At 53.4% G+C, this 26,678-nt stretch overlaps 1 protein-coding gene across 9 annotated transcripts in view; it reads left to right on the top strand.

Moving 5' to 3' along the window:
• The first annotated feature begins 3,043 nt into the window (after positions 1–3,043).
• The window catches only part of LOC309633364 (uncharacterized protein), a 93,264-nt gene continuing 69,629 nt past the window's right edge, over positions 3,044–26,678 (top strand). For 2 of the 9 annotated variants that reach the window (XR_014247454.1, XR_014247455.1), the window contains exons 1-3: positions 20,234–20,460; positions 20,826–20,989; positions 22,249–22,360. Coding sequence is in view for 1 of the 9 variants with exons in the window: in XM_082402151.1 (XP_082258277.1) it covers positions 22,307–22,360 (54 nt within the window). In the remaining 8 variants the exon portion in view is untranslated. Of the gene's footprint in view, positions 3,448–12,140; positions 12,227–12,258; positions 12,835–20,227; positions 20,461–20,825; positions 20,990–22,248; positions 22,361–26,678 lie in introns of those variants that run through there. The other 7 variants (XR_014247457.1, XR_014247458.1, XM_082402151.1 and 4 more) reach the window with 7 other exon arrangements.

The following is a 26,678-nucleotide window of genomic DNA, read 5'->3' as shown; positions in this document are numbered from 1 at the left end:
GCCGCGCCCGCGCCCGGCCGCGCTGCCTATCTCGCCGCGGCGGGGCCGGAGCCTGGCTGACGTCAGGGCAGACGGCTCGGAGCCATCCCAGCCGAGCTGGGTGTAATCGGCGACCGCGCGGCCAAGTCCTCCCGGGCCAGGCCGGCAGCTGGAACGCGCCGCCCGCCTGCGCGCGGGGACTTTCTCAATATGTATTTTTAGTCCAGAAGACGTTTTGTTTTCCTTGTTGGAGGTGAGGTGTGGCCGGGGAACGTCTCTACGGGCCCCCTCCCCACTTTAAGTTTTCCAACTCACTGCATCTGGTGCATCCGGCCTGGAAAAGGCTCCCGCGACTGGCCCGGACCGACGGCGGTCCTCTGCTATCCCTGGGCCAGGGTGCTGCTCTCCTACACCAACAGCTGCGGCCCCTGCAGCCATGCCCATGCAGGCCGGGCTGCCAGGAGGAGGTGGCTCTTAGGGGTCCAGGGGTCTCTTAGGGCTGCTCTCCCGGTACTGGCACCCGCTTGGCCCCTACAGCCCTCGAGCCAAAATAGTGGGAGTTTCTGCCTAGCGGGGCGGGCGGGCAGACGCTGGTTATGGAACAGGATGTGTCTCCACGCCTCCGTCTTTGCACCTGCTATTACAGCCCAAAGGATCTGAGAAGCAGTGGCTCTGGACCCTCTCCTGCCTCCCCCTCCCCCTCAGGAGTTGTGCTTGACACAAACCCTGACATCTTGCAAGGGCAAGGTTGCCTGCCGGGCGGCAGCTTTGTCCCCTACTATATCTCAGTGCCCAGAGCAGAGGCTGGGTATATCTGTGCAGTTCCTGGGCGGGAGGACGACACCCCTGACCTCCCCCTGGTGCCCTGGGGCGCTGGCCTGGTCTTTGGGATGAATCCAACTCCAGAACCGTTTAGGTTGGAGCTTCCCACACTTACCTTGTGATCCAAAACCCCCGAAGAACCTGGGAAAGATATAAATTCAGCCCCCACCTCCACCCGAAATTCTGGTTCAGCCAGTCAGGGGTGAGACCTGAAGTCTGCAGGTGTCAAAACTCCCCTAGGGGATTCCGGAACCACTTCCTGAGGCCGCACCCACCCACTGCAGCCAGCCCCTCGACCTTGGCACTCTCGCAAAGGCCCATGTGAAACAATGGACGGGTCCGCATGGAGATGGCTTTCTCTGGGGAGGGGGAGGCCTGCATTATTTATAGTCTCTACTGGGAGAGAATTGGCCATATCATGGATCAGTCCCACACCTTAATTTAACTGGGCAACGGCAGGATTCAAAGCAAAGCCAGAAGCTGCTATTTATTTCAGCACAGGCTGCAAAGGCCGAGCTGATTGTTTACTCAGAAGCTACAGATAATTTAGGTAGAGGGAAAAGAAGTCATAGCCCATGATTTGAGTGTAGTGATGAGAAGATCTATTTGGGCAGCCAAGAGTATCTAAAATAAACAGAGGATCCAGTCGAGAAAATGTCCCAAATGTTCACCCCTCCTCGATTGTTTGAGGCCACTCAATACGGCAACCTCCAAAGTGTCTTCTTGTAATCTAGAAGGGAAGAGAACCATCTCCTCCTAAGTCGGTGAAAGCATCACACTGAGAGAACTTAGCGCCCCCCATCCCCTCCCACACACCCCTATCCCCAGCGGAGGGGAGAGGAAATATGGGGGCGGGGTGGGGATAGAGAATGAGGCTTTTAGAGACTGAATCCATAATAACTGAAGGAGGAGGGGCCTATCTGAGCTCCTAGAGGGGGGGAGGGGCAGGTAATCGCTGCAAGAAGTAGTTTCCCATAGCGCTGGTAAGTGGTTTCTCCAGGTTCTGCCTTAATGGTGGAGTTCATTCAGGCAAATAGGCAGTTTTCTGAGTCATTCAGACCACTCACAAACAGAACGAACAACAACAACAACAAAACCACATTGGTTCTTCCTATGCACTTGCATTTAGCATAAATGAACTTTTACTGGAATTAAATGGAATGAATCAATGTGGTCCACAGGCCCAGAGAATCCCTGTGTATATTTCTAAGCAAAGAGGGCAGGCTTGCAGGCAGCTAAATCGTTTATATAAAGGATCATAGGGTACTCACCAGACCCCCCACACCCCAACTTACAACCCCATTTTCTCAAATAGTATATTTAATGCACAACTAATCCTGAACAACCAGACTCAACCTGATATTTCCCTGTGACCAGATGGAGGGTTTCAAAATGTCATTCCATGTAGCACCAAATCATCTTTCAATTCAATGGTGAGCAAGGACTAAAGAGTCAGGGAGACCTGCAGATTTTTCTGTAGGACGTGGGGTCATTTGCTGCTTGCTTGTTTGCTGGCTCCCCCCCCCCCCCACTGAAAGGACTTAGAACAAACAGTGCACTTACTCGGGCAGAGAGAGTTTTCAACCTTCCTTAAGTACATTGCCTAGAGAAGAGGCCAAAAAAGGTATCATTCTAAATTAAGATGGCAGTAAATACCTCCTTCTGGAAAGATGGAAGCCAGTGACCACTAGGCCAGTGCATGACTGCCTTCTATTTAAAGTGAGTTGTTGTTGCCTTGAGCTGACATTTTGTCTTTAGGATAAGGCAGAAACGCAGGAAACAAAAACCGTGTGTTTGTTGCTTTTATTTTTGAAGAAGAAAACGCAGGCTAAGTCTGTAAGTAGAACTTGGCGACGAAGGAAAACTGGTGCGGTTTTACTGGGAGAAAGTGTCCGCCAAGCCGCCTGACCATCGCCCTCCCTTTGCAAATCTGGTTTTCATATTCTCCCTCAGTAATCACCCAAAGCCATAACTGTCTCTGAAATTATTCATTAAAGTCATTTTCAGGGATTCTCACAGGATGACTCTTTTACGTTTATGATCTTCTGAGAGCAATGACATCAGCCTCTGTCTATTTTCCGCTTTTAATTAATGTGCTGGGAAGACAGAGGGGCCGGGGCTCTGTCCGTGGGGAGGGGGCGGGCGGGGGTGGGGCGGGTGGAATTCGCCGGCCGCTCTGCTCCCGGCGCGGTCAGCTGAGCCCCGGCGCGCAGACATCCTCTGATTAAGGAGGGTATTTTGGGGAGTGCAGGCTGTGCAGAGGATCACGGCTGTGCCCTGTGGTGCTGTCAGCAGTGACAGATCCCAGATGGGGCCGCTACTGTATGGCAGATTGAGTTTCTCAGCAGAAAACTCACCCTCCCTCCTAAACGTCTTCAAAAACCTTCTCCAGATACTCCAGGTCGCTTCGTGTGAAACTGAAAAAGTCCAACCCCACAGTTGGTTTCGCGTGCGTGCCTGTAGCTTAGGCTCCCCCCCGCCCCGCAAGCTTCTTTTTTCTCTGCACTTCCTTCTCCACTGAGCACCTTCGATCCGAAGGGCTACCCGGCTGCTAAGAGCGCAGACCTGGCGAGCCTGATGGTTCCCGTTCGCCCGGCCCAGCGCCGCGCCGTCGACTCAGCACCAAGGGGCCCCGAAGGCAATCCGGTGGGTAGGGGCGCGGCGTCTGAAACTTGGGGGCAACTCGGAGCGCCCCAGGCAGCCGGGGTGGACGGCACGGGGAAAGCTGGGGGGCGGGGGGCGCGAGGATTGAACCTTAGGAGGAAGCGGAGAGCACCCGGCCTGGCCCCCTGCTTGCCTTGCCCGTTTTCCCCGGCGGAGCGCCGTCCCGCCAGCCCCGGCAATTTCAGGGGCCGCGCCAAGCCCGGGAAGGGGGCGGGGGCTGCCTCCGGGACCGGGAAGGGCGTGCAGGCCGCCTCGCGAGCCTCCGGGGCTCCGCGTGATCCGGCGTGGGGAGATGCGGCGGCGGAAGCTGGACTGGGGCATCTCGCAGGTGAGAGGGGGCGCAGCGAGTCCCAGCTTTCCACGCAATCTACATCCGCCCACTTGAGAGCGGCCGGCTGCAGGTCCGCGCCCCAAGTTTCGCATTCCGGGACACGCTTCGGGTTGGAAGCTCCATTGCAGAAACATTTGGACTTACGTTAAACCTTTATTTAAAAATTAAACAGCCCCGTCGCTACCTCCTCGGAGGCGATGGAGATTCCTAGCCCGGTGCCGGCCCCTCCCGAGGGTGCCTAGGCCTGGAGAGGGGGGTGAACGGCGGAGCGGGGCGCGCGCGGCAACCGATTCTGCTCGGATTTCTAGACCCCACCCATCCCTACCCCACGATCCTCTTAACTGGGGCACTCGGCGTGTTCCCACGGGCCTGGGCCGGCGGCGAAAGAGAAAAAAGGAAGGAAGAACAGAGACCTGGAGAGAACGAGTTTTGCTTTAATTTAAAGATAAGACACTGGTCTCTCCATCAAAATACCCATGCAGCCGCCTCCACCAACTCCCACACCACCCCTCCCAGCTTGGAGAGCCTCAGTTTGGCTTTCAAAAGAGTCTGTATGGAACCGAGAGAGGAGCTAAAAATACCGCAGACACGAGGCCCAAGGTGCTGGGGGTCGGGGAGAGCTGGCGGCCACCCCCAGCCCCGGCCTGCCCTGAAGGGACCGCCCTCTGCACCTCGAGGGCCCGGCTCGGGCTTAGCTGGGCGCCCGCCCGGCAACCTCTGGGCGACTTTCTCCTTGTCTTTGAGCCCTGACCCGGGCCTTCTGTAGCCAAGCCTTCGGGTCCAATCTCTGGTAAAATCAGATGCCACGCTTTTCACGCTCTCCATTCTGCCCTCTCTGCAGACTCAATCTGAGAAAGCAGAGAGGTAGGACCACTAGATCCTATTTTATGTCAACAATAACCCGGTCTCGCAGGGTCCCGCCACACTGTGTGTAATCATCCATATGGATGTATGCAGTTGTTTGCAGTCCGGGGACGCAAGATGATTTGGGAGAAACCTGTGAACCCCTATTACAGCCCTCTCCCGGAAAAAAAAAAAAATCTCTCAGTTATTTCCCCTACCATTCTCCCTGGTTATCAGGTAAAATCACAAAACTCTTTATACAAGAGCAAAACACACACTGAATTTCAAAACTCCCGCTCGCCCCCTTCAGAAGGCAGCTTTTATTTTCACGGCCCACGCTGGATAAAAGTGGTTTATTTGGGGTTTGTTTTTTCTTGTACCCACATGCCCTGTAAAAGTTTTCAGTGCACGGGGCCCGGCCGCCCCCCCCCACCCCCCCGCCGCTCTGATGGCCGCAGGGCCTTGTTTCCAGACTGCAGCCCCAGCCACTTGGTTTTTAAGTCCTCGCCTGGAGCCGAGGTGTAATTGCGACCCCGCCCGATCCGCGAGCCTCCCGGGGGGACGTTTGGCCGGGCCTGCGCTGGGGCCGGGACCTCCCAAGTGGCGGACCTGGGAGCCGGGAGCCGCGCGACCCTCTCCCTCCCGCCTCCTCCCTCCCTCCCTCCCCTGCGGACTCTGCTCCTTTTCTCCGGGTCTCCATCCAGCGTGCCCGTGCCGCAGGCGCACAGCACTGTCTCTTCCCCTCCACTTTTTTTGGTTTTCTCTTGCCCTCTCTAGCATCTTTTTACCGCTCTCTCCATCGCCTTCACGTTGAAATCCCAGGCCCAGAGAAGCAGAGCGGGGCTTTGTCGGAATCCGGAGAAACCAACTGAGAGCCTCTGGCCCGGCGGGCGCCGCGGCGGAGGCGCAACCGGGCGCGCTTCTGCGTAACGTCAGCGCGCGGGGTAATTTACCTTCCCCGGGCGTCTGTCAATATGACTAATTTCCACAGGGGTCAAAAAGCCTTTCTCCGGCAGTCCATCTTGGAACGCTCTCTTACGCAGCAGACCGGGTTAGTTGTTTTGTTTCCAGCCCTAGAAATAAATACTCTGGGGGGCGTGCCTGCCTGGGGAGCCCGAGAGTAGCAGAGGAATATATACACGGTGTCAATTAAAGGCAGTTTTCCTTGAACTACGAACTGTGATTGGGCTTAAACGACAGCGACCTGCTAGCCTTTTAGTTCACATTACCTAACTCGTCCTTGATACCAATGCTTTCTTTAGAAACAGGAAATCAAAAAAAGAGGGAAATAATTATTGCTCCAGTTTCCCTCTGTTGCGTGTAGATCCCTATTGAAACATTTTCTCCGCGTTTCGGGCTGTGATTTAAACAGAGTATGCGCTCCTGGCTTGCTAATCTGGCCTAGACAGACGATATATCATCCAGGTGGCATTTTACAATAATTTCAAAACTGGTACCAACTTCTAAGTGTGAAATCAGTGCTGCGGATTTAATTCTCCGGGACTCGATATAGGCGGTGAACTGATGCTGGTTGCGTAACTCCGACTCACTTGGAGAAATAGACTGAAAGAAGCCAAAGTAGCCGTCGGCGACGGGCGATTCCCGTCTGCAGAGCCCTCTCCTGTCTGGAGCAGGGCACCTTGTCGCAGTCCTTGGGTGTTGGGGGAGGTAAACCTCTCCAACCCGGTCCAGCGTGGAAGTGAAAGTCGCCAGAAAACCCCTTTCCCTCCCTCCTAGGTTCTGGCCCTGAGGCCCCAACAAGTAAACTTCACCGAGTTAAAATTTTAACAAACTCTCTTGAAAAGGCACGTCATTTCCCCCACCCCTCTGTGGCCTGTGGTGAGTAAATGCTTGGACCTTGGGCAGTTAGAAGATTCGGTGGACCCACCGGAAACTAAGAACTAAGAAAGCGAAGCAGCAGAGAGGAAGCGTCTCCAACGGCTGCCTCCACTCGCGGTCCCTGACCTCCGCCCGCAGGAGCGCGTGGCACGGAACCCCACGCCGGGACCCCGCCTCCCACCAAGACCCCGCTGATCCGCGCGCGCGCGCGCGCGCGCGCACACACACACACACCTTCTGCCTCTCTCTCATCTGCTGGTGCATTTATGACCTAATGAAAGTATATCCTTTAGGGAAAAGACTGTCTATAAAACGTGAAATATGAAGAACCCGTTTGGATATTCCCACTGCCAGCCAGACCTGAGATTGAAGGGTTTTTTTTTAGCACAAATACCTTGACTCCTTTTGTTGCTTCCATAATCACTCTGCTATTTTAAACTAAATGTTGAGACTTTGTTCCAAGGGACCTCGGCTCATTCCCCGTGGAAGGAGGAAAAGTCTCCAGCCTGAAGATATATCTTCATTTGGGGGAAGGCCTGCCTGGGAGGGGGGAGGGGGGAGGGGGGAGAATTGTACTTTCTATCCCTTGTCATCTTTGGAAAACCTTGGCTCCGTATGTTCCAACGGCCGCAAACAGCTGGGGAAACCAAGGACTCTTTCAACTCCCTCCCCTTCCTTCCTGCCCTACCTTTTCCCCCAAATACCACCTTTGGGGGGTCTCAAAAACATCGCCCTGCTCTTTTTCCTAGTACCTCTTCAGAAATCTCTCCCATTTTTCGATATAACCGACTTCCTCCTTAGAAGTCACATAGTTAACCACCTGTTTTCGTGGGGAAAAGAGGGTCCGATTTTGTGTTTGGGGGAGGATTGTTTATTAACAGGAGTGGGTAGAACGAAGATAATCCCCCTTGTGATTTTCCGTATACCATACCTTTACATAAAAGTTTTTTGAAGTCCCTTTCATTTTGCAATTGACCTTTGCCACAGGAATGGTTTAAATTGTTTACTAGCGGGAGTTAATGCCACCAGAAAAACTGCAGGTGATGTAAACTCTAGTGTGAGCTGATGGGATGGGTCCCCAGTGGGCGTGGAGTTATTTGCATATTTAAATTTTTTTATTGAAGTATAGTTGATTTACAATGTTGTGTTAATTTCTGCTGTACAGCAAAGTGAGTCAGTTATACATATATATTCTTTTTCCTATTCTTTTCCATTATGGTTTATCACAGGATATTGAATAGCGTTCCCTGTGCTATACAGTAGGATCTTGCTGTTTATCCATATTTGCATATTTTTTAAAGAGCAAGGCAGTCTAACTTAAAGGTTTTTTTGGCATCCAGGGACCATTTAATGATCTGGGGGTGGAGTGGGTTGATTGTTCAACTCACTGCTTAGTTGATCCATTAGTTTCTGAGTTAACATCACTAAGGGAATTTTTACTTTCTTTTTGATTTAGGCTTCCTGAGTAGAATTTGCCTAACAAGAACTTTTGCAGCTGGTTAAAGCCTAGGGAAATGGGCAGACGTCCTAGGGTGAAGTGTTCAGCCCACCCTGAGAGGGGTAAGGCGGGAGCAGACTGACAGACAGCCATTTCTAGGGAAGGGTCTTGTCCTCCTTTACAAGAAATTGTCCATTTTCAAGCATCTATTAGGAAGCGTCAATCTTTCTTCTTCAGTTGTGTTCTAGCTCAGCCTTTCCACTTAGGATTGAGGGTTTGGCCAGTCCTGCAAGTCAGTGTTGCTAGTAACCTGGCTTAACTGGAGGGGCAAATGGCTTTCAATTGGCAAATATTCCCATCTGAGAACAGGAGAGGAGTAGTGTACATTCTGCCTCACCTAAAGTTTTATATTTCTGCATTAAAATATTATTTTCTAGTCAGATTTCCAACCTGTGACCCATTGAGCAAAAGAGAAAGTTTTATTACATGTTTTTCAATCCCATATTCTCCATAGATGGCCTCTAGATCCTCCTTCTCAAGGTGTGATATCATGTCTAAGTGTACTCAACACCTGATGTCTCTCATATATATCCTGATCAGTTGATTTCTCATGAATTCGCAGTACATTCTCCTGGTTCGAAAATATACAGAATGTCTGTGTGAATAGCCTTTCTCTGTCTGTCCAGTTTCTTTCTCATTGTTATTAATTTCTTGCATATTCCTGCAGAGCTTCCTAATGCATAGAAAGCAAATAGGAATAGAATTGCTCTGGATCTGGAAGGCTGCAAGTTACTCCATTTGTATCTGTTCTGCTGATCAGGAGGGATTGGGGGATGGGGGCAGATCCCTGGAAGCTTTGAAGAACTTGAAGAGGCTCAAATCTGGTTAGGGTGTGAGATGCCTCCCGATTGCAATTTTAAAATAGATGGGAAAGGGAAGACAGAGCACATGCAGAACAAATGATCCCTAAGGCTCCAAACTGGATTGTCTTTTCTCTGTTGCTGAATCCAAAGAGTAAGGCAAAGGGGAAGAAGGAAAGGAAGAAAAGCAAGCAGAAAGAGTGAGGTTATCAAATTTAGAACTGTAGGAATGTGGCTTCTCCTTTTTTGGTGGGTCCCCAAATGTGACACACACACCCCCAGTCAAATTTAAAAGGACGAAATTGTTACGCACCAAGGAAATCACAAATAAATTTCTTCCTACTTTCAGAGAGGTTTTGCCATGTTCTAGCCTGTAGATATTTTGTATGGGTTATAAATGCAGGGGAGGGTGGCGGGGGAGTGATTGGGAAATGCACCTGTGTTTTAAAACAGCTGAGCTAAATCCTGCAGTGTAATAAGTTAGTATATGTAGACTTGATAGACCTCAGGCGTTTTGTCCTTTACAATTCAACGAGACAGAAATAAAGCCAGGGTTAATTGCTCCCTATACACAGCAGATGGCACCTCCAGTTACATCAGTTTTATCAGGGCAGTTCTCAGAGAGGCCAAGTGGTCTTGCTGCCCAACAGTGACTGACCCTGACCATCGTCTATCTAGGAGTCAGATGCAGATGGAGAAGAAGACATGCCTTGTAGGAAAAGTGCCATGCATAGGGGCCCCTGCCAGAGATGGGGCCAGTTCTGCTATCTGGGGTGTTCTGTGACTTCTTGGTACCTGGCCAGAATTGCAGTTGCTAAATTGGCTCAAGCCCACACTCCTCCTCACCATGCCTTCCCTTATCCTTGTCAGTGGGGTTGAAAGCATTTATAGCTATTACTGTGAGTGTGTGTGTGTGTGTGTGTGTGTGTGTGTGTGAGTGAGTGTGTGTGTGTGTGTGTGTGTGTGCAGGGACAGGCTTGCTAAGTATCCATGCCTTCCATTAATGCCAAAAATCTCTCTTCTTTCACTTTGGGATTCTCCCTGCCCCTCTCTCATAGTAATACTAGATGCAATAATAACAATACAAGCTCACTGCTGATTCTCTTTTCCTCCTCTGAACAGATTCCTGCCTGTCCCTCTTAGGGACCCACTGGCAGGTTTTAGCCTTAGTTACTGTGGTTAAGCCACCTTCTGCAGGGGGGTAGCTTTCAGATCACCCACTGAGTTCAAATGATGTCCTGGTAGGACCAAAGGGCATTGGTAGGCGAAAAGGACCCCAAACCCCTGCCCTCTACAGCTCTGGAGCTGTTCATCAGACTGGAATCCTAAGGCTCACATAACTCTATTTAATGTGTGCATATGTTGGCCAGCCTCTTGACCAGTTTTATGAGGTTTCACTGGCGGTGCTTGAATCGGCAGGTCAGATGAGGATTAAACGTCCTAATGAGTCATGTGACCATAAGTGGTCTTGGATGGCGGCTGTGATCAGGAGACCTACCCCTGGTGTTCTCCACCCTGAGGCTCTTTTTTCATGCCTGCAGGGAAGGCTGGTCTGGGAAGGCCAAAGAGGGCACTGGCAGAAGTTTAAAATGTCCTGCTCTTCTTGACACAGGACATTATTGGAATATGTGTGTGTATGTATTATATATATATATATATATATATATATATATATATATATATATATATCTTCAATCGTTCAGAAATACAGAAGAAAAGTTTTGTCTTAACAGTATAGCATTTAAGAGTGGAAATGGGTCTTGGGAGTTCTAACCCCTTCTTTACAGATGAGAAGACTCAGACTCAAACATGCTCCTGGTTCCTGGCCAGCATGTGCCACTAATGAGTGAAACTGGGGGTGGCGGATTCCTCTGCTCTCCTTAGATAGTTATTTCCAGGGATCTCTCCTTTAAGAAAGATGAAGGTATAAATAAGGAGGAGATGGCGGTAGGAAAAGTTTTGAAGAAAAAAGAAAAATGATGTAGAGGACCAGGCGGGAAGAAAGGTTGCCAGAGCAATGATAATCTGGGGGTGGGTTACTGGAGGCCTATCTTCGTATTTCCTGAAAGTCTTTACTGGACTCCAAGACAGCTGTTAGAGGCTGATGTTTTCACAACACAGATACTTTGTCGTGTGTGTGTCTGTGTGTGTGTCTGTGTGTGTGTGTCTGTGTTTAAGCCAGTCCAGGAGAAGAAATTCTTCTCTCTTGGGAAAAAAGAGGGAGTGATGTTTCCAAAAGCGAAGCAGCTCTCATCAAAAGCGCTGGTGGATCTGGTGACAACACGGACACGCGATTCCCTTAGAGCCTGGAAGTTGTCAGGCGGGTACTGGGCTCCTGGCGGCTGCATGCCTGGGCCGGAGAAGGGCTGTGGTCGGGCCAGGGGACTAGTAACGATTCGTAGGGAATCGCAGAGGAAGGGAGGCTGGTCGATCACTGCGACAGAGAAAGGCGAGGTGGGGGAGAGGAGAGCGCGGGAGGAGAGACATGGCGCGGTCACGAAACACGAAACCGGGCTGCTGGATTCTACAGGGAAACAGTCCACCCGCACCGCCGCCAGATGCGGTCCGCTGTCCCGGCTGAAGATTCTGTTCGGGCTCCTCTCTGCGTGGTGGAACCAAGAGGTGGCTCTTGGTTTTGCCCACATTCACGCTTTTAAAAATATTCTTTCATTCTCTGGACGTGGGTCTCGGTGGGGTCTGAGGCTGGAGGCGGTCCGGTCGGATACTGAGGGTCCTTGGGAGCCATGGGCGGTCCTTCCTGAAGCCTCAGAAACAGAACCGGACAAAATGAAAAATCAGCAGGGAAACTAAACAGTGCCCACAAGCCATCCTTCCAGGGCTGGGGAGCAGTGTTCAGGGCTCAGAGCTCAGGTCCGAAATCCGAATAAATGGAGCCCGGTCTTGGATTACGCCCCGGGGACAGCATTTTAATGTAAAGGTAAAATATGCTTGCCATAGTCACTTGCGGGCCCTGAAGCACCACTAGAATCTCCGTTTAATTAAGCGGGCAGGAGAGGAGAATTACCAGCTAATTAAATCCAAGCCTATTTGTAATTCTCCCTCCGCTGCTGCCGACTTCAGCATGCGAAATCACTTGTTAAACGTGCCTGCATACGAATTTTTAAAACACAGGTGAAAACTAAAGGAGAAACTAGGTGACCAGGGGCGGAGGAGAAAGAAGAAAAGAATAAAAAGAAAGAAGGACGGAGAGAGACGCAGGCCTCCGGGCCGAGTCAGGGGCAGCGGGCGGCCTCGGCCCGCGCTCTGAGTTGGGCCACGAATGAAGCCGTTTCCTCTCTTTCCAGAAGTTTCGACTTCTCCTCGCCTCCCGGCCGAGCTGCTCGCAGCTCGCGGACTTCGGCCCGAGCAGAGCCCAGGAGCTCGGAGCAGGCCCAGCGCCCCAGGCCCGCGCGCCGGCCGGGAGCGGTTCCGGGGGCCGCCGGGGAGGAAGTGAGCTCACGGGGGAGGCAGGCCCGCGGCGCGGCGCCGGGAGGCTTGGGGAGACCGGGGAGGAGGCCGGGGCCGCGGGACTCGACTCGCTCTCGGCCGCGCACTCGCTGCTTCGCGGCCGCGGGAGGGAGCGCGCGGAGCGGGACTCGCGAGGCTCGGGCTTCCAGGACAGAACCCGGAGGCTGGGGCCCAGCGAGCTCCGGGTTCCCGGGGGCGCGGCCCCGGCCCAGCTGCCCCACCCTCCCGCCGCGTGAGCGCGCCCCTGGCCCTCCAGCGCGCACCCGTCCGCCCGCGCCCGCGTCCACCTCCCCTCCGCCTGCGTCCGCGCCCCTGCCAGCGCCGGGTCCTGGAGCTCGGGTTTACCCTCCGAGCGTGGAGCTGTTTGCAGGAGCTAACCAGGGCGACCGCGGCCACCCCCTCGTGAATACGCTCAGTCCTCGTGCTTCAGAATAGTGAGCTGCGGGTCTGTCTCCAAACCTGTACCGTCTGCCACCGCCCGCGCCGTCACCCCGCGGCTCCGCTGCAGTCCTGTCCGGGAAAGGTTGACAGAGCGAGGCTGGCTGTCTCGCCCGGCACGAGGCCCCGAGAGCAGAAAACAGGAGCGAGCGGTACGAGCGTTTCCAAACTGACGAGGCGCCTGACGACGCAGGGGCACCTGCCCAAAGGGAGCCTTCGCACCTCGGCCTCCCGGGCCGCGATGCTGCTCCAGCCAGACCGGTCGCGTTGCGTCGGTCCGGAACCCGACTCGGGGCGGGGGGGGGGGGGTGTAGCTCTAGGCCCTGCGGGCAGACCCCGGCCCCGGGCTTTCTCCAGGCCTTGCTGGAGGGCCCTGCCCTCGCCCGAGGAGAAGGTGCCTGGGCGCCGACGCCGCGCGGGGGCTCGGCCCGTGGCCTGGCTCCGGGTGAGGCCGGCCCGTGGTTCGGGCGTCAGACGGTTAGGGATTGGGGAGGCCTGTGAGCTGGGAGAGTCCGAAGGCCTCTGTGGGTCGGGCGTGGGGCTTATGGTCAGACCGCGAGGACGGGTCCTTGTCTGCAGGGCACCGTGTGGGAACGCTGGTCGGGTTTACGTGCTCTTGATCTGGAATCCATTGGAGAAATTTGCATCAAGTAGGACCTCGCCTTTTCACCTCCATCCACCTCCTGCAGAAAGCACCCGCATACCTCCTGGCATCTCTACCCAGTGGATGGATAGGTTGTCTCATAAAACCAGTAAAATCTTGTTTACTAACCTAACCTATGGTTATCTATTTGAAAACTCCAAGCCTTCCTCTGTACATTTAGGGCGGAGGTAGTGAAGCCGTCCTGTGTCAACCTGGGCAGTCAGGAGCCGGGAGCTTTACCCAGGTTTCGCGGGGGTGCTGTCAGCTTGCCCTCCCCCGGCCCCTCCCGACGTCTCGATGCGCGCCCCACCCCCGCTCCGGTCCCTACTCCCTCCCCCCTTTGCGGTCCCTGCCCGCAGCAGTGCCTCCTGGCGCCACGTGTGGGGCAGCCGAGACTCTGGGCCTTGCAGGCCAGGCCGCAGAAGGGCCTCGCTGCCTGCTTTGGAAACTCTCCGTTTTCCCACAGTATTTCACATTCATATTACTTTTCACACCCTGTTAGGCAGTGATAGCACTGAGCCTGCTGAATACTTCCATGTACCAAGCCAGGCCTCCCAGGACCATGGCCTTCATCGGGCTTCTCCTGGTGATGGGAACGATGCCGGCTCTCTCAGCGTGAGGCCTCGTTGGCTTCCTTCTTCTCTCCTCTTCTGGGATCTATCTCCAGACCCCGGGAAGGCGGTGCCGGTGGTGGCCCCTGGGTAGGGGCGCACAGGTGTGGAGGAGGTCTTAACCCTGGCCTTCCAGCGGGGTGGAGGGAGCGGTTGTGGGGACAAAAAGGCTGCGGGGACTGTCCCGACTTTTGGTAAATTATGTGCGACTAGACGGGCGATTTTTCAGTGAACAAGGCCTTGCTCCGGGCCTGCAGCAAGTCAAGAAGAAGGACCTGGCCTGCATCGTAAGTCCCGCCTTCCCTGCAGGAGCGCCCGGCCCAAGGCGTAGCATCTGGGCACTGAGGGGCCCGGGGCAGAGGAGTTAGAGCCAAGCGCCCAGGCAGGAGAGCTTCAGAGCAGAGGAGAAAGCAAGTCAGGCTGGCGTGGGAGCCACAGCTCCCCGCCACAGGAGTCGCCAGCTCTTTGGCTGTTGAGTGGACTCTGGAGTGGCACGCGCTCCCCGACAAAGGGCTGAAGGGGTCTCAGAGTCCGGTTTCAGTGCACTGGACCCTGATTGGCGCGGTGGAGACCGTGGTCCCGGGCCTCTCCTGAGCCTGGGTTCCTAGAGGGCGCTGCGGAGCCGGGAGAGGCCCGGGTTTGCCACCTGAGCAGGGCTGAGGCCGGTAGCCCTGGGGCTTCAATCTGAAAAGTTAGGGGAAGGTAAGAGTGATTCTCTGCTGCTCCTCCAGGACCCCACCTCAGTTCTTCCATCAAGGGGGGTAATGAAATCCGCCTGCCCTCTACCTGGGGAGATGGAGTGGGTGGGGTGAGGGGAGGAACTAACTTCTAAGGAGAGCCTGTTATGTGTGGAGCGTTTTGCAGGCTGCATGTTGTTTAATCTTCACAAACTGTAAGAGGAGTATTTCCAAACCCTGTGTGACTGCAAGGAAGCGGAGGTGCAGCGAGGAGGGCCCTGGCCAGAGCCACAGATCTGTGCCTGCAGACAAACTCCAGGCCCCTCACTACCATTCTGTGCTTCTAGCAATGTCCTGGGAGCTGATGACACACTGAGGGGTCCTGCAGCCTGGGCCAGGTCTCCTGGTGACCTTGAGAGGGAGTTGAGCTGCCTTCCATGAGCCTCTAACATGCACTCCTAGAGGGTGATTGAGGCCATGGGAACTTCGGGAGCAGGGACTCGAAGCTTTGGGCACTGTACAAGCTGTAGTGCCTTTATACCTATTCCTCCAAAATACCCATGAAAGCCAAAGTTACCAGACTCTCTTACTCAGCCAGGGGAGCCCAGAGTCCACCACACTGTCCCTCAGTGTCACTTTTCTTGCCCCACCACACTGGCATTGAGAAGATTTAAACTCAAATTCACTGGACTTGTTTCTGCTCTACCGCTAATATCTCAACTGAATCCAGAGCTCTCCCCTTCAGCCTGGGGAGGCCTGGGAAGGGATTAACACGGTTCCTAACTTCCAAGGGCCACCTCTGCCCTTTCTCCACTTGTCAGGGCCAGAGGTTAGAGTCTGTCCAGCGAGCAAAAGGGACCACCCACCCCTAGGCTGGGGGAAGGACTGAGTGTGGGGCTCTGGAAACCCACGTGTCAACTTTTGGCAGCGAAACCCCAGGAGCTCCACCTCCCAAACATTGTTATTTGCGTCCCTCCACCTCCCAGCACTCGTTCAGTAGTTGCCTCGTGGTGTCCTGGACTCCCCTTTCGTCTGCAGAGAGGCGGTCTGGTGACTGCTTGAGAAAATGCCTAGATTTTGGATTTGAGGCATTTGTGTGGAAGGTAGGATGAGAGAGTGAGAGAGAACAGGCAAAGCCAGAAGGCAAGGAAGGAGAGTGTGCGGCCTGGGGGGGGGGGGCAACTGTGGATTGGGAGTTGCTTAGGCAAGCGTTTTTTTCTGTTTCCTCTTCTCCTACAAAGACAGTCCCAGCCCAGATCCTCTCCATCCTCTATTTACTTTCTCCTTTCCCTCTTTCTTTACTCTCCTGGTGCTGAGCCTGGGCAAGAAGAATGATGGAGCAGGAGCCCACATCGTTCTCTTTAGGGCAGTCCGCTGCACAGAGTAGCGACTCCAGGTGGCACTGAGGACAAATTGTTTTAAAGGGTCCCTGCAGCCATACGCATCCCTGTTGAGCCCTCTCTTCCCTTTGGGCATGGAGGGGAAGTTCTGGGGCAGTTTCTGAATTTCTGGTTAATCTAAGAGCTCTGGACCATCATTTCCCCTGGAGCACTGTTCCAAGCTTGGAGGCAGCTAAATGAGTGGTCCTTATTTTTTAACCCTGTAGGGTGTATTAATTCATTTTACAGTCATGGGGGGAGTCGGGGAGAGGGAGTGACTATGATGATTTCCTAAACGCCAAGTAGTAACTAGCCCCTCTAGCCCACCATTTTGTTTAATAAACAGTGATTGATGATCTGACTCTGGTGACAAGGCTGATAGACAAGTACAAAACAAGTTAGAAAGCCGCAGTGCGCTGGTGTACTTCTCCTCTATCATCCTCTGCTATAGTTTCTGCCCCTACTTGTGGCCGGTGGGCCACACTCAACTTTAGGAACCCCAAGTCCAAGAGGCTGAGCAGAGACCGGGACTAGGTTACCAATTTGAGTTGAACTTGGTCTTCCCGCCTCCAAGCAGGATGCCGCGACCCGGAAGTGAAATCTCCTCGCCTGTCAGGGACTCTGGCCGTCTGGAAACTCTAAAAATCAAGGAATTCAAGAAGGAATTGAGAAGACCCAGAAACTGTAGTAAGAGAGGGAAAGAAAACGGAAAACAATTGCGCACAAAAATCGAAGGGCTTTCGGAATTCTGCCTGAGTTTCCAACAACCCGAGTTAAAGCTTGTTTGCCTCCACTTCGCTGGGATTCTCCACGCGGTTTCTAGCGCGCAGTTCCCTTGCTCAGTATCTCCGGGCTTCTTTGCGTGGGAAGGGCGCTTTCCAGCGGGGCTGGCCTCCTGGAGGGCTCTGCCCATGGGCGGTGGTAGGAAAGCTGGGGGCGCGGCCTGGTGGTGGGGGAAGCCCCGGAGGGTGCGGGCAGGTCCGGGCGAGGCCCTCCCCGACCAGGTGCCGGAGGGGTCCCGTGCCGGCCGTCGCAGGGGAGCCTCTGGGCTGCTCACCATTCCGGACAACTGGGGCCAGAGTGATCTTATTACAGTTATTCATGATCAGGATGATTTCTTAAGCCTAGACCAGAAAGAAATGGCTCCAAGCGAGCACGCCAGTGCAGCTGCGCTCTGCGCGGTGGCTGTGAGTGGGGCTGGCGCCGGCGACAACGTCCCCAGCTGCTGCTTCGGCATCGCTCCGTGCCGGCGGAGCGGCGCACGACGGCGGCGGGCTGTGAGCTGCTGAGTGTGCAGTGGCGCGGGGCTGGAAGGCACTTACGTGAAACGGTTCGACCACGCCGTGCTTATGGTCGGCGGAAACAGAAGCCATCCCTGGCATACTTAAGAAGACTTACTACCCCCCCACTCCCTCCGAGAGGCAGGTTTAAAGTAAATCTCTCCTTTGCTAAGGATGACACCGCCCCCCCGCCCCCAAAAGCATTCAAGAGTTCGGACAGATCTGCGACTCTTGTAGAATTAGGAATGTAGCGACGATCCAGCTTGAGCCCCTTGCCAGAGGCTGAGTGGCAAGTGCCTTAATGCATTTCGGGGCCAGGTGCACCTGGGCTGGGTCCTGGCTTCTGGACTTACTGGCTTTATGATCTCGAGCCAGCATCTTGGCCTCGCCGAGTTTGCTTTTGCGTTTGAAAAATGGGGACATATGCCCAATAAGGGTTTGAAAGTTCCTGGCTCCTAGCCCTGGTGATCCTCATCGCTGTGTATTTATTCATCTTCGGGGAAATCACCGCACTTTCTTCCTAGAAACGCGGGAAACGTGACGGAACTGCCATCCCCTCTTCCCACCGCGAGGTGTGGCTTCCTAAGCGACGGCCTCCCTCCCCCGACCCGCGACTCTGGGGTCTCCAAGTCCTTCCCTTGGGTCTCACAAGCGCCTTGCCCCGTAATTTACATTCTCCGACCGGCGGGCGAGGTCTGATCCTTGCTTTCTTGCGACTGCTCTCCAGCCTGTTCTATAACCCTCTCGCTGCACGTCTGGAAAGCCCACATTAGACCGCCCCGGACGATGATCCCTCCAAGCCGGCCGGAACCTGCGCAAAAACCCGGACTCACGATGCCAGTGGAGCAAGAGCTCCTATCCACCTGCCGGGCGGGCCAGGCCCCACGTGCGTGACTACGGGGCCTGGGAGTGGGAACGATGCGAGGGCCAGCTGGCCGCAGGGACCAAGAGACGACAACTGCACTGGCCCTGGAAGAACCCAGGGATTTGGGCCGTAGGGAGCCGCGTGGGCCTGGGCTCCTCAGCCCCTCCTCCGCCTTCGCCCACGCAGAGAAGGATTCAGGATTGGCGGGTGCTGCGCCCCGCTAACTGAGCGCTGCTTCCCAGGGAATCCTGCATTGCGCGCCAGGATCCTTTTAAAATTTTTTCACTAAGGAAAATTAAACACCTTGCATGTATTTCCATACTGGTCAGGCCCTAATTATGGAAAACCGCGTTCCTCCTGCTGATGGAGCAGGAGGGCGCCGGAGCAGTGGAAGACGCTTCGAACTATACATAAATAGGAAAAAAAAATGTTCAGTTTGGACAGTTTGTGGAGTGTCCAGCACCGACAGGTTGGCGGCTGGAAACGGGGGCGCCTGGATCCCCCATTCCGAAATGGGGGCTTCTATGTCACCTTGCAGGTGAGCTGGGTAGGCAACAGGTGAGTGAGATTGGGGCTGCCCCTGTAGTAAGTCAGGACTCCTTCCTGGGCCCGTATTTGGCCAGCACCACCATTCAACTGGGACCCAGTAAAAATCTCTTAAGCTTGCAGACTTGGAAAGAGAGGAAGGTAGCCAGGCAACGGAATTGCGGAAACATCCTCTGGGTCACGTGAACTTTACTGCAGATCAGGAAGTTATCTAACAGCTGCCAAAAATCTTCTGACTCCAGAGCTCCAAATGTTGACTGTTTCTCACACCTCACCACCGGAGTCTGCTGCCTTGGGGGTTATTCACATTTCCTATTCCCTTTCTGCTTCAATCTACCCACCACCTGCCTGGTTGCATTTGGCGATGATTTCCTTTTGTCCATTCGCGAGACCATGTGGCTCCCATACTTACCTGGGCTGGCTCTTTCCCCACCCACCCTTCGTAGGGAGAATTCCAAATCTCCTGAGGAGGGAAAGCCGGGTTGAGGAAGGGTCAGAAAAAGGAAGCCGAGCCCAAGGCCAGGCGTGCAATATTATATTCTTCTCCGGGTGACTTTGAGTCATTCCAGAAAAAAAGTGCAGCAGAATAAGTAATTTTAATGTGCCCCCTCCCTTTCTTCCACTAACGCGCTAATTCCCAAGTCCTGAGCCAGGTTCACGGGCAGGAAACTGGCCTTCTGTGACCTGGTATCCCCAGAAGGGGCTGGTAAAGATCTGAGCACACAGTAGGTCCTGAGACAATTGATCCTGGTTGACAGACTGCATGCTCTGAAGGAAAAGGAGCAATTGTTTGAGAGCAACTGTAAGTAAAGGCGCCAGGTGTGTCCAGTTAATTTCAGGCTCACAAAGGAGATCACCTCAGGAGGATCTGCTCCCACTTTCAACACAGCACCCAAACACGAGAGAGCCCGCTTCAGCTGACCCATTGAACGGACAGGGCATCATTATGACTTCTGCGGACAGTGTTCCTCTCCTGACCCTCGAGGCTCGAGGTTAGCTGAGCCCGCCCGACCGAATTCACACTCAGGCCAGACTCACTCCAGACAACCAGGAGCAGAGACCTTCCCGGAGGCGAGAGTGCAGAAAAGCCGTGTCTTCTGCGCCCAGTGAATTTAGGCTAGCTAATGGGGCGCCCGGGCCGTGCCCGAGTACTCGCGACCACGGGTGGGGGCGGGGACGCTGAGGTCGCGCCCTGGTCCCCCGCTTCCCGGATCCCCCTTCTCTGGGCGGGCGGAGAGCAGACGCTGACTTGCTTGAGCACTGGAGCTTGATCGTGACTCACTGGAGGGACCCTGGTGTCGCCCACCCGGACGTTACTGTCGGCTAAGGTTGTTACAGCTCTTTTTCGGCGCTAACCTTCCGCTACGCACTTGTAGCTATCCACAGGCGCCGACTCCGTCCGCGTGGCGCGCACCCCGGAAGAGCTCGTGGAGACCCGGAAGCGGCGGGAGCTCAGACATCGCTGCTCTCGCGGGCGAGCCCTCCCCGCCCCGCCCACTTGCGAGGCGCTGGGGTTATCGAAGCCTCGCGTCGCGCGAGACCTGCGACCGCGTCCGCGCCGCCCTCCCGCCCGGCAGCGGGGACTTTCCCGCCTCTGAGTCCCGGCCGGTGGCGGCCCGGGCCTCCCCGTCCCCGGGAGGAGCCCGAGCGGATTTAGAGTCCTCGGAAGGCCGCCGTGCCGTCCGGCCACGGGTAGAGGGAGGCAAAGGGAAGGAGGACTTGACAGTGGGCCCGTGGGGGGCCATTCGGTTAACTCCAAAGAGACGAGGGTCCTGAGGTGACTCCTAACTCCTAACCGCCGTGGGCAGGACGCCGCGGGTCCAGCCGGGCCGGTGTCCGCGACGGGAGAGCCCGGGGCCGCGGGCGTCGGGACAGCGCCTCGGTCCACGTGGCCGGCCTACCGGGCGCCCGCGCCCTGGCCTCGCTGTTTTCCTGTCTGGGGGGCTCAGGCGCAACTGGAGAAAGAATAATGTCTCTACTTTCAGGAAAAACATCAAAGACCGGGGCTGCGCAATATGGGGCGCACATGGCGGTCTCCGAATGCCGGACCTGCCAAAACACGTTTCGCAGGATTTTCCTCCTTCCCTTTTTGTCCATCCCCTCTCCGCCCTCACCCCAGGCTTTTCTGGTTTTCTCCCCCAGTGGGAGGGAGCCACGGGCTCGCGAGGAGGCTGCGAGGCGATCCACGACCTTTCGGGATGTGATGCCCGCCCGGGAAGGGGCTGTGGGGACCGCAGAGCCGTGACTCGCCCGGGACCCAGAGCAGAAGCGCCAGGTCGCTTCTGGCATTTTACCTGCAAAAGCAGGTAAGTTTCCTGCTGGTAAGCGCGCCCTTACTGTCACGTTACACCAGCTCAGGCCTCAGGCCTCAGCGTCTCGCTCTCCTTAGGTCAGGGCTCTTCAATAGTTAATGGATATTGAAGTGAAGGGAAGGCAAAAGCCTGCAAACCTGGCTTCAGTTTACTTTTTACTTCAGTCTAAACAAGATTTAGGTGCAAAGCTCCTCTTCCTCATTAACAGCCATGTTAAAATTATTATTACTGCTAAACAATAGGAGACCACTATCGCAGTTCTTTAAATAACCTAGCAGAGAGAGGCAAGGGACAGTTGGCTCAAAGTTCAGGCGGTTTGCTTCGGGAATTTCTCAAGGTGAAATCTCAGAACGTGAGGGGTCATTAAAATGATCTAGTTTCAACTTGTGAACTTCCCGGAAGGTGAGCTGGGCCCTGACGAGGTAGTTACTAGCCCAGGGCGTAGGCTAGGATGGAGCTGGGGAGGTGCTCTCTCTCCCAGGCTGATGCCTAAGAGCTCGCTGCCCCTCACCGCCCTCAGTGGAAGGAGAAGCTGGATCATTTCGTCTCTTCTCGCTGCTTCTGTTAAATGGATTGCTGTCGCCTCTGAAAAATGATCTCAGGCTCTTCTCCTTCAGCACATTTACACGTAGGGTTAGTATTAAAGGTAGGGGTAAATTCTTGGGAGCTCCCATTTAACAGAAGATCCACGCCATCGCCAGAACATGCAGCTTTTTCTAATGCGCTACTGATGATAGTGGGGGAAGGAAACACACCGCCGCACATGGAGCTGGTTAAACATGAATCTCATCAAATCTTCCAGTGTCTGGTGACTTATGTGACTTACATACCCAGACCGGTGGGCAAATTACCTGACAAGCAGTTAGGAAATCTGGACTTTACACCTGGCTTTGCCATCAACCTGCTGCATGTCCTGACCAGTCAATTTCTCTGGATTTATTTCTCTCTCTATATACACGTTTTTAATTTTTATCATATGTGTGTATTATATATTTGTGCGTATGCATACACATGTACTTATGTTATTAATTTTTAATCTTGGTAATCTGTTGGTTCAGAAACCCAATTTCTGTTTTTATATTTTCTGATGCTGTTGTGTGTATCAGCATACAGTGAGTCCCTGACCCCTACCAGATGCAGAAGCAACAGAGCCAACGCCGACACCCTGCTTATTCTTGTATTAAGTTAGTAAGTTAATCAGTGAATGTTAAACCTGCATAGTTCTTTAGAGCTGCTTCTGCCCCTTCTTGCAGATGAGCACACGAGCCCAGAGAGCTGATTACCCCCGGTCGCACAGCTAGAGAGCCCAGGATGGCTTCTTGCTCAGTGCCATACTCCGTGAAAATTATTGCAGAGACGGGCCAGGTGAGCATGGGTCAAGTCTCTAGGATATTTCCTTCTACCACCCAGCCATCCACACTCCTCACCCCACTTTCTCATTCAGAACAGCAATACCCAGACCAGAATATAATGGTCTTGGGTACAGGAGTACAGATTTAAAGCAAAACTCGAAGTCAGCACCGTGTCACTTGTGCTGTGCTTCTTTAAACATTCCTGCTCTATTTTGTGGACGGCGAGCCCACAAGGAGCTTTGGGACAAGGTTACGGGTCCTCTAATGCGGATACAGCCACAAGTCTCACGGGTCTTTAGAGTCTCTTTAGAGGTAGAAATCCATGATCAAACTTAATAAAGAGGCACAACAATAATTAACAAATTTGTTAAGTAAAGCCAGTGTTCAGACTAATATTTCACTGATCCTTTTCCCTCACACAACACACTCCCAAATTATCAACATTGGGGGCAGGTGGAAGAGCTAACAAAGGAATTACCCAGCATTAATAGTAAGATGGTAAAGCTGCTCTTGCTTGCTTTGGGGAAGCACCTTCTCGATGTGCGATAAGGATGTGGGGAACTGTCTGCCATGTTGGAAATTAAGTGTGGCTGCTCTCTCCTGCCTTGGTGGACCTTGATGAGCCTGGTGGTGCTGCCTGGCTGGAATCCAGAGTGTTTCAGAGGGACAGTTATAATGTGTTTCCCGTGGGCGTGTAGCGCAACAGGCAGCTTCTCTGCACTGAAGCAGTCTCTCCCTCTCTCACCTGCAGGCGGGGGGACCTTGACAACTTGGAGGCTAAAAGAACCCCACATAGCACCAGGGCTGAGGGGGTCTCCCTTAGGCCTGTGGCAGTGGGCCACCCAGCCCAGACAGCCGCTGCAGGCTGTTGTCCTAGGTAGGACCGGAGCAAGGATACCCACCTTCCACCTTTGAATCTGGGCGATTATGTAAGGTGTTCGTTGCAACTCTAGCTGTGCAATAGAGTACAAAGAGCTCTCCGCCCATTCCTCCTAAACCTCATCCTCAGGGTCCTGTTCTGGACCTTTTCTCTTCCTATATGAAAACCTCTCCCTGGGCTATAGTCAATCTAAATACTTCCTGAGATGGTTATGAGGATTAAATGAGAAAATCTACTAAAAGTGCTTTTCACAGTGCCACGTATGTAGTAAGTACTAGATGCGTGTTAGCAATGATTATTATTATTGTTATTGTTTTTATTAGCCATTCTATGGTTTCACGTGACGTTGATGGCATATTTTTTTTACCGTTCAGACCTCTTCTAGGAGTGCTAGACCCAAATATCCCACCCCCTGCTGGAGGACATTTTCACGTCCTAAGTAGATGTACTTAGGTTTTTAAACCTCGTCACGCTCAGAACGGAATGCGTTTCTAGTCCCTGTTGCACACTCATAGTCTGTTCTCCTAGGCTCTGTGAATGGCGCCACCATCAGTCAGGAGCTGGGCCGTAACCTGGCAGCTGCCACCAGGTCCTCCTAGTATCTTTCAAATCCACCCTGTCTGCCTCCTGCCTCAGTGATGACAGGTGCTGAGTTTGCGTCATTCCATTATTTCTCCTGCTGCCGGTGTGCTCTCCAGTCTGTGCTCGCAGCAGCCGGTGTCGTCTTTGTATAATGCAGTTGGATCATGTCATGTCCCTACTCTCAATCTTCCATTCACTCTGCATAGACTTCAGGAAAACCCAAATGCGAGCATGTGACGCTCCTAACGTAACATCTCCTTTCTCACCACTTTCCCTTCACACACGCTGAGCCCTGGCTCCGCTGAACTGTGTTGAACAGCCCAGTTTCTTTTGCCTTCATGTCTCTGCACGTGTTGTCCCTCTGCCTGCTGCACACCTCCCTCCTTTTCCATAAGGTAGAAGGATGTCATTCTCCTTGTCCTTCAAGATGCCACCTGGGTGTCTGCTCTTTTTGGAAGCCTTCACTAAGCCTCAGGCTGACTACAGAGTTTATATTCTACAGGAGTGTCATTTCTCTCTTTTCCACTAGGTGTGAGTTCCCGAGGGCAGTAGAATAGGTCTTTAATCTTTGTGGCTACAATGCTTTACTGGCATACAGTGGGTGTCCATCACGTGTTTGCTGAATATGAGAAAGGCCCAGAATTAGAATAAATATCTTTGGTTTTATAGCTTCTCATCATCAAGATTCAGGGCAAGTTATTTTTTTCTGAGCTGCAGTTTTTTCACCTGTAAAGTGGGGATTAATGATGCCCCCTAATGTTGTGAGGGTTAAATGAAAAGTGAATGCTGCAAAGTCTCCAGTAAACCGTGTAGCACTGCACCTGAGTCGTTATTATAATAAATGCAAACCCACGTTTCCCGTGCATGTACACATTTCCATTCATGCACGTAATGTGTGCCTGTTACATGCAAACACGTGTCTGTTGGTGCACCTTCATGGTTACATGGAAAAGCAGCTTCCAAACATACCTTTCTCTAGATCCTCCCCTCTTTAAGAGGCCAGCTCAAATAGGCGGATAGGTAATCACTTTAGATAACTTAGTCCAGGTTTAGTAGTAGTGTCCCCCATTGTCCTAACGTGAGTGCGTCACGTCCACGCACACAAACAGTGCAGATTTACAGAGCCCTGAATGGGTGTTAGAGTCCATTACCATTTTTATTACAGCTGTGATTGTACTTTTCTACTCAAGCGGTAACGTCGAAAGCACTTCCTGGTGGGCTTTGTTTTATTTTCACATAGGTCACTTGCAGCAGTTACTGAACGTGTGGTTTTCCCCATTTTGCATGTGAACAAACCCAGGCACAGGAGGTTCTTTTAACAAGCTGCCCCCTTTCCGGTGCTGCAGCTGCGTGGAGATCAGAGCCCCTTCTCCTGTCTCCTTTCTTTTCCCGCAGGTCGGTGTGGGAAGTTTGCGCAGAATAGCTGATAGGTAAAACCAGCCAGAGCCCATCAAGGCGTAAACTGACCAGTGCTGATTTATAACGCTTTGAGTTGCCACAGTTATTTCTGCACTTCGGGCCTGCCCTAAATGTGGAATCCGCTCTTCTAACCTCAGTAGCGGGGGAAATTCCTGGGTTTTTGGTTCCCGGGAGGGTAATTGCCTGTCCTTCCGCAGTGCGCGGTTGCCAGCTGCCTGACCGCCCCAGGGCTTTGAAGGGGGGCGCTCCGGGGCGCCTTCCCTCCGCAGTGCCCGCAGCCCCTCGCCCACCTCCTCGACCTCCTGCCTCTCGTTCTGCTTGAAAAAGCCAGGTGGCGCCAACCCTCAAGCCAGGCCTGAGCCCAGGGCGCAGAGCTGGGAGGAAGGGTGGGCCGGGCTGGCGCTCCCTCCCCGCACCCTCCGCCCTCCCCTGCGCACCCCTGGAGGGATACGAGGTGTCCTGTGTGCCACATGCAGCTTGGGGAATGGAAGTGATTAACGCCATGAGGTTTCCTGGCTCTTTGCGGTGTTTTCGGTGGGTTTTGATTTGGGGAAGGAGGGCGCGGAGCGCGGCAAGCCGGTTCCAATCTGCCAGCATCCTGTGTCTGCCTGTCTGCGCTGCAGATGACGCGCGGGCCCGTCCTGCGGGGACAGGAGAGGCCCCGGTGTCGTGTGCTGGGCCTACCTGAGATGAGGGACAGAGTCGGTGCAGGTCCCAAAGAGGCAGAACCGGCCGAGCTGTGAAAGGAGGGCTTCCAGCTGCCCTCATAGGACAGCTGAGGGTCTGAATCTATTAGGAAAGGCACACGTTTCAGCTTTCAAACCCCATTTTTTATCCTTGAAATGTTTCCAGTCTTTGAACTGCTTTTATTTAACAGGGAGAAGAGAGAAACTCGATTATGCAATTATATCCATTTACTTGATTTAAACCAAACTACATTGAACAAAAATGTTTGTTGAAACTTAGAAAATAACTGCTTATCTGGTAATGAGAATTTAGCCATCCACACGTGCTGCTGTTTCAAATCACCAAATTTGAAGTTAAGATGAATCCAGTAAAAGTAAGTTTTTTGTATTTATTGGAACACTAGGAGCATAGAGTTGGAATTATGGCCTGTAGCAATTTTACGATTTTAATTGAAATGACAGCAACACACATACAAACGCACAGAGCTCTCAGCAGCGCTGGTCACGATGAGCGCGTGCTATGAATGCTGCCTTCTCCGGGGCGCCGGTGGTGTGTTTATTCCAGGGTGGACTTCAGTGGTTTTCACACCACGGGTTGCCAGCCATTAGTAACTCAGTAATGTGAGGTTTGACTAGCATTTTTAAAGTAGAATAGAAAATATTAGAAGGATATTAAGGATATTCTTTCATAAGTCTTTTTTCTCGTGTATACATACTTGTGTACTGAGTCACAATGCAAAATGTATTTCTTATCATGGATTACA

The sequence above is a fragment of the Balaenoptera borealis genome, assembly GCF_965194805.1.
Source record: "Balaenoptera borealis genome assembly, chromosome: 8".
NCBI classification, from domain to species: Eukaryota; Metazoa; Chordata; class Mammalia; order Artiodactyla; family Balaenopteridae; genus Balaenoptera; species Balaenoptera borealis.
The sequence above is the reverse complement of the archived record's forward strand: the minus strand, read 5'-3'. Positions and strand labels throughout refer to the sequence as shown.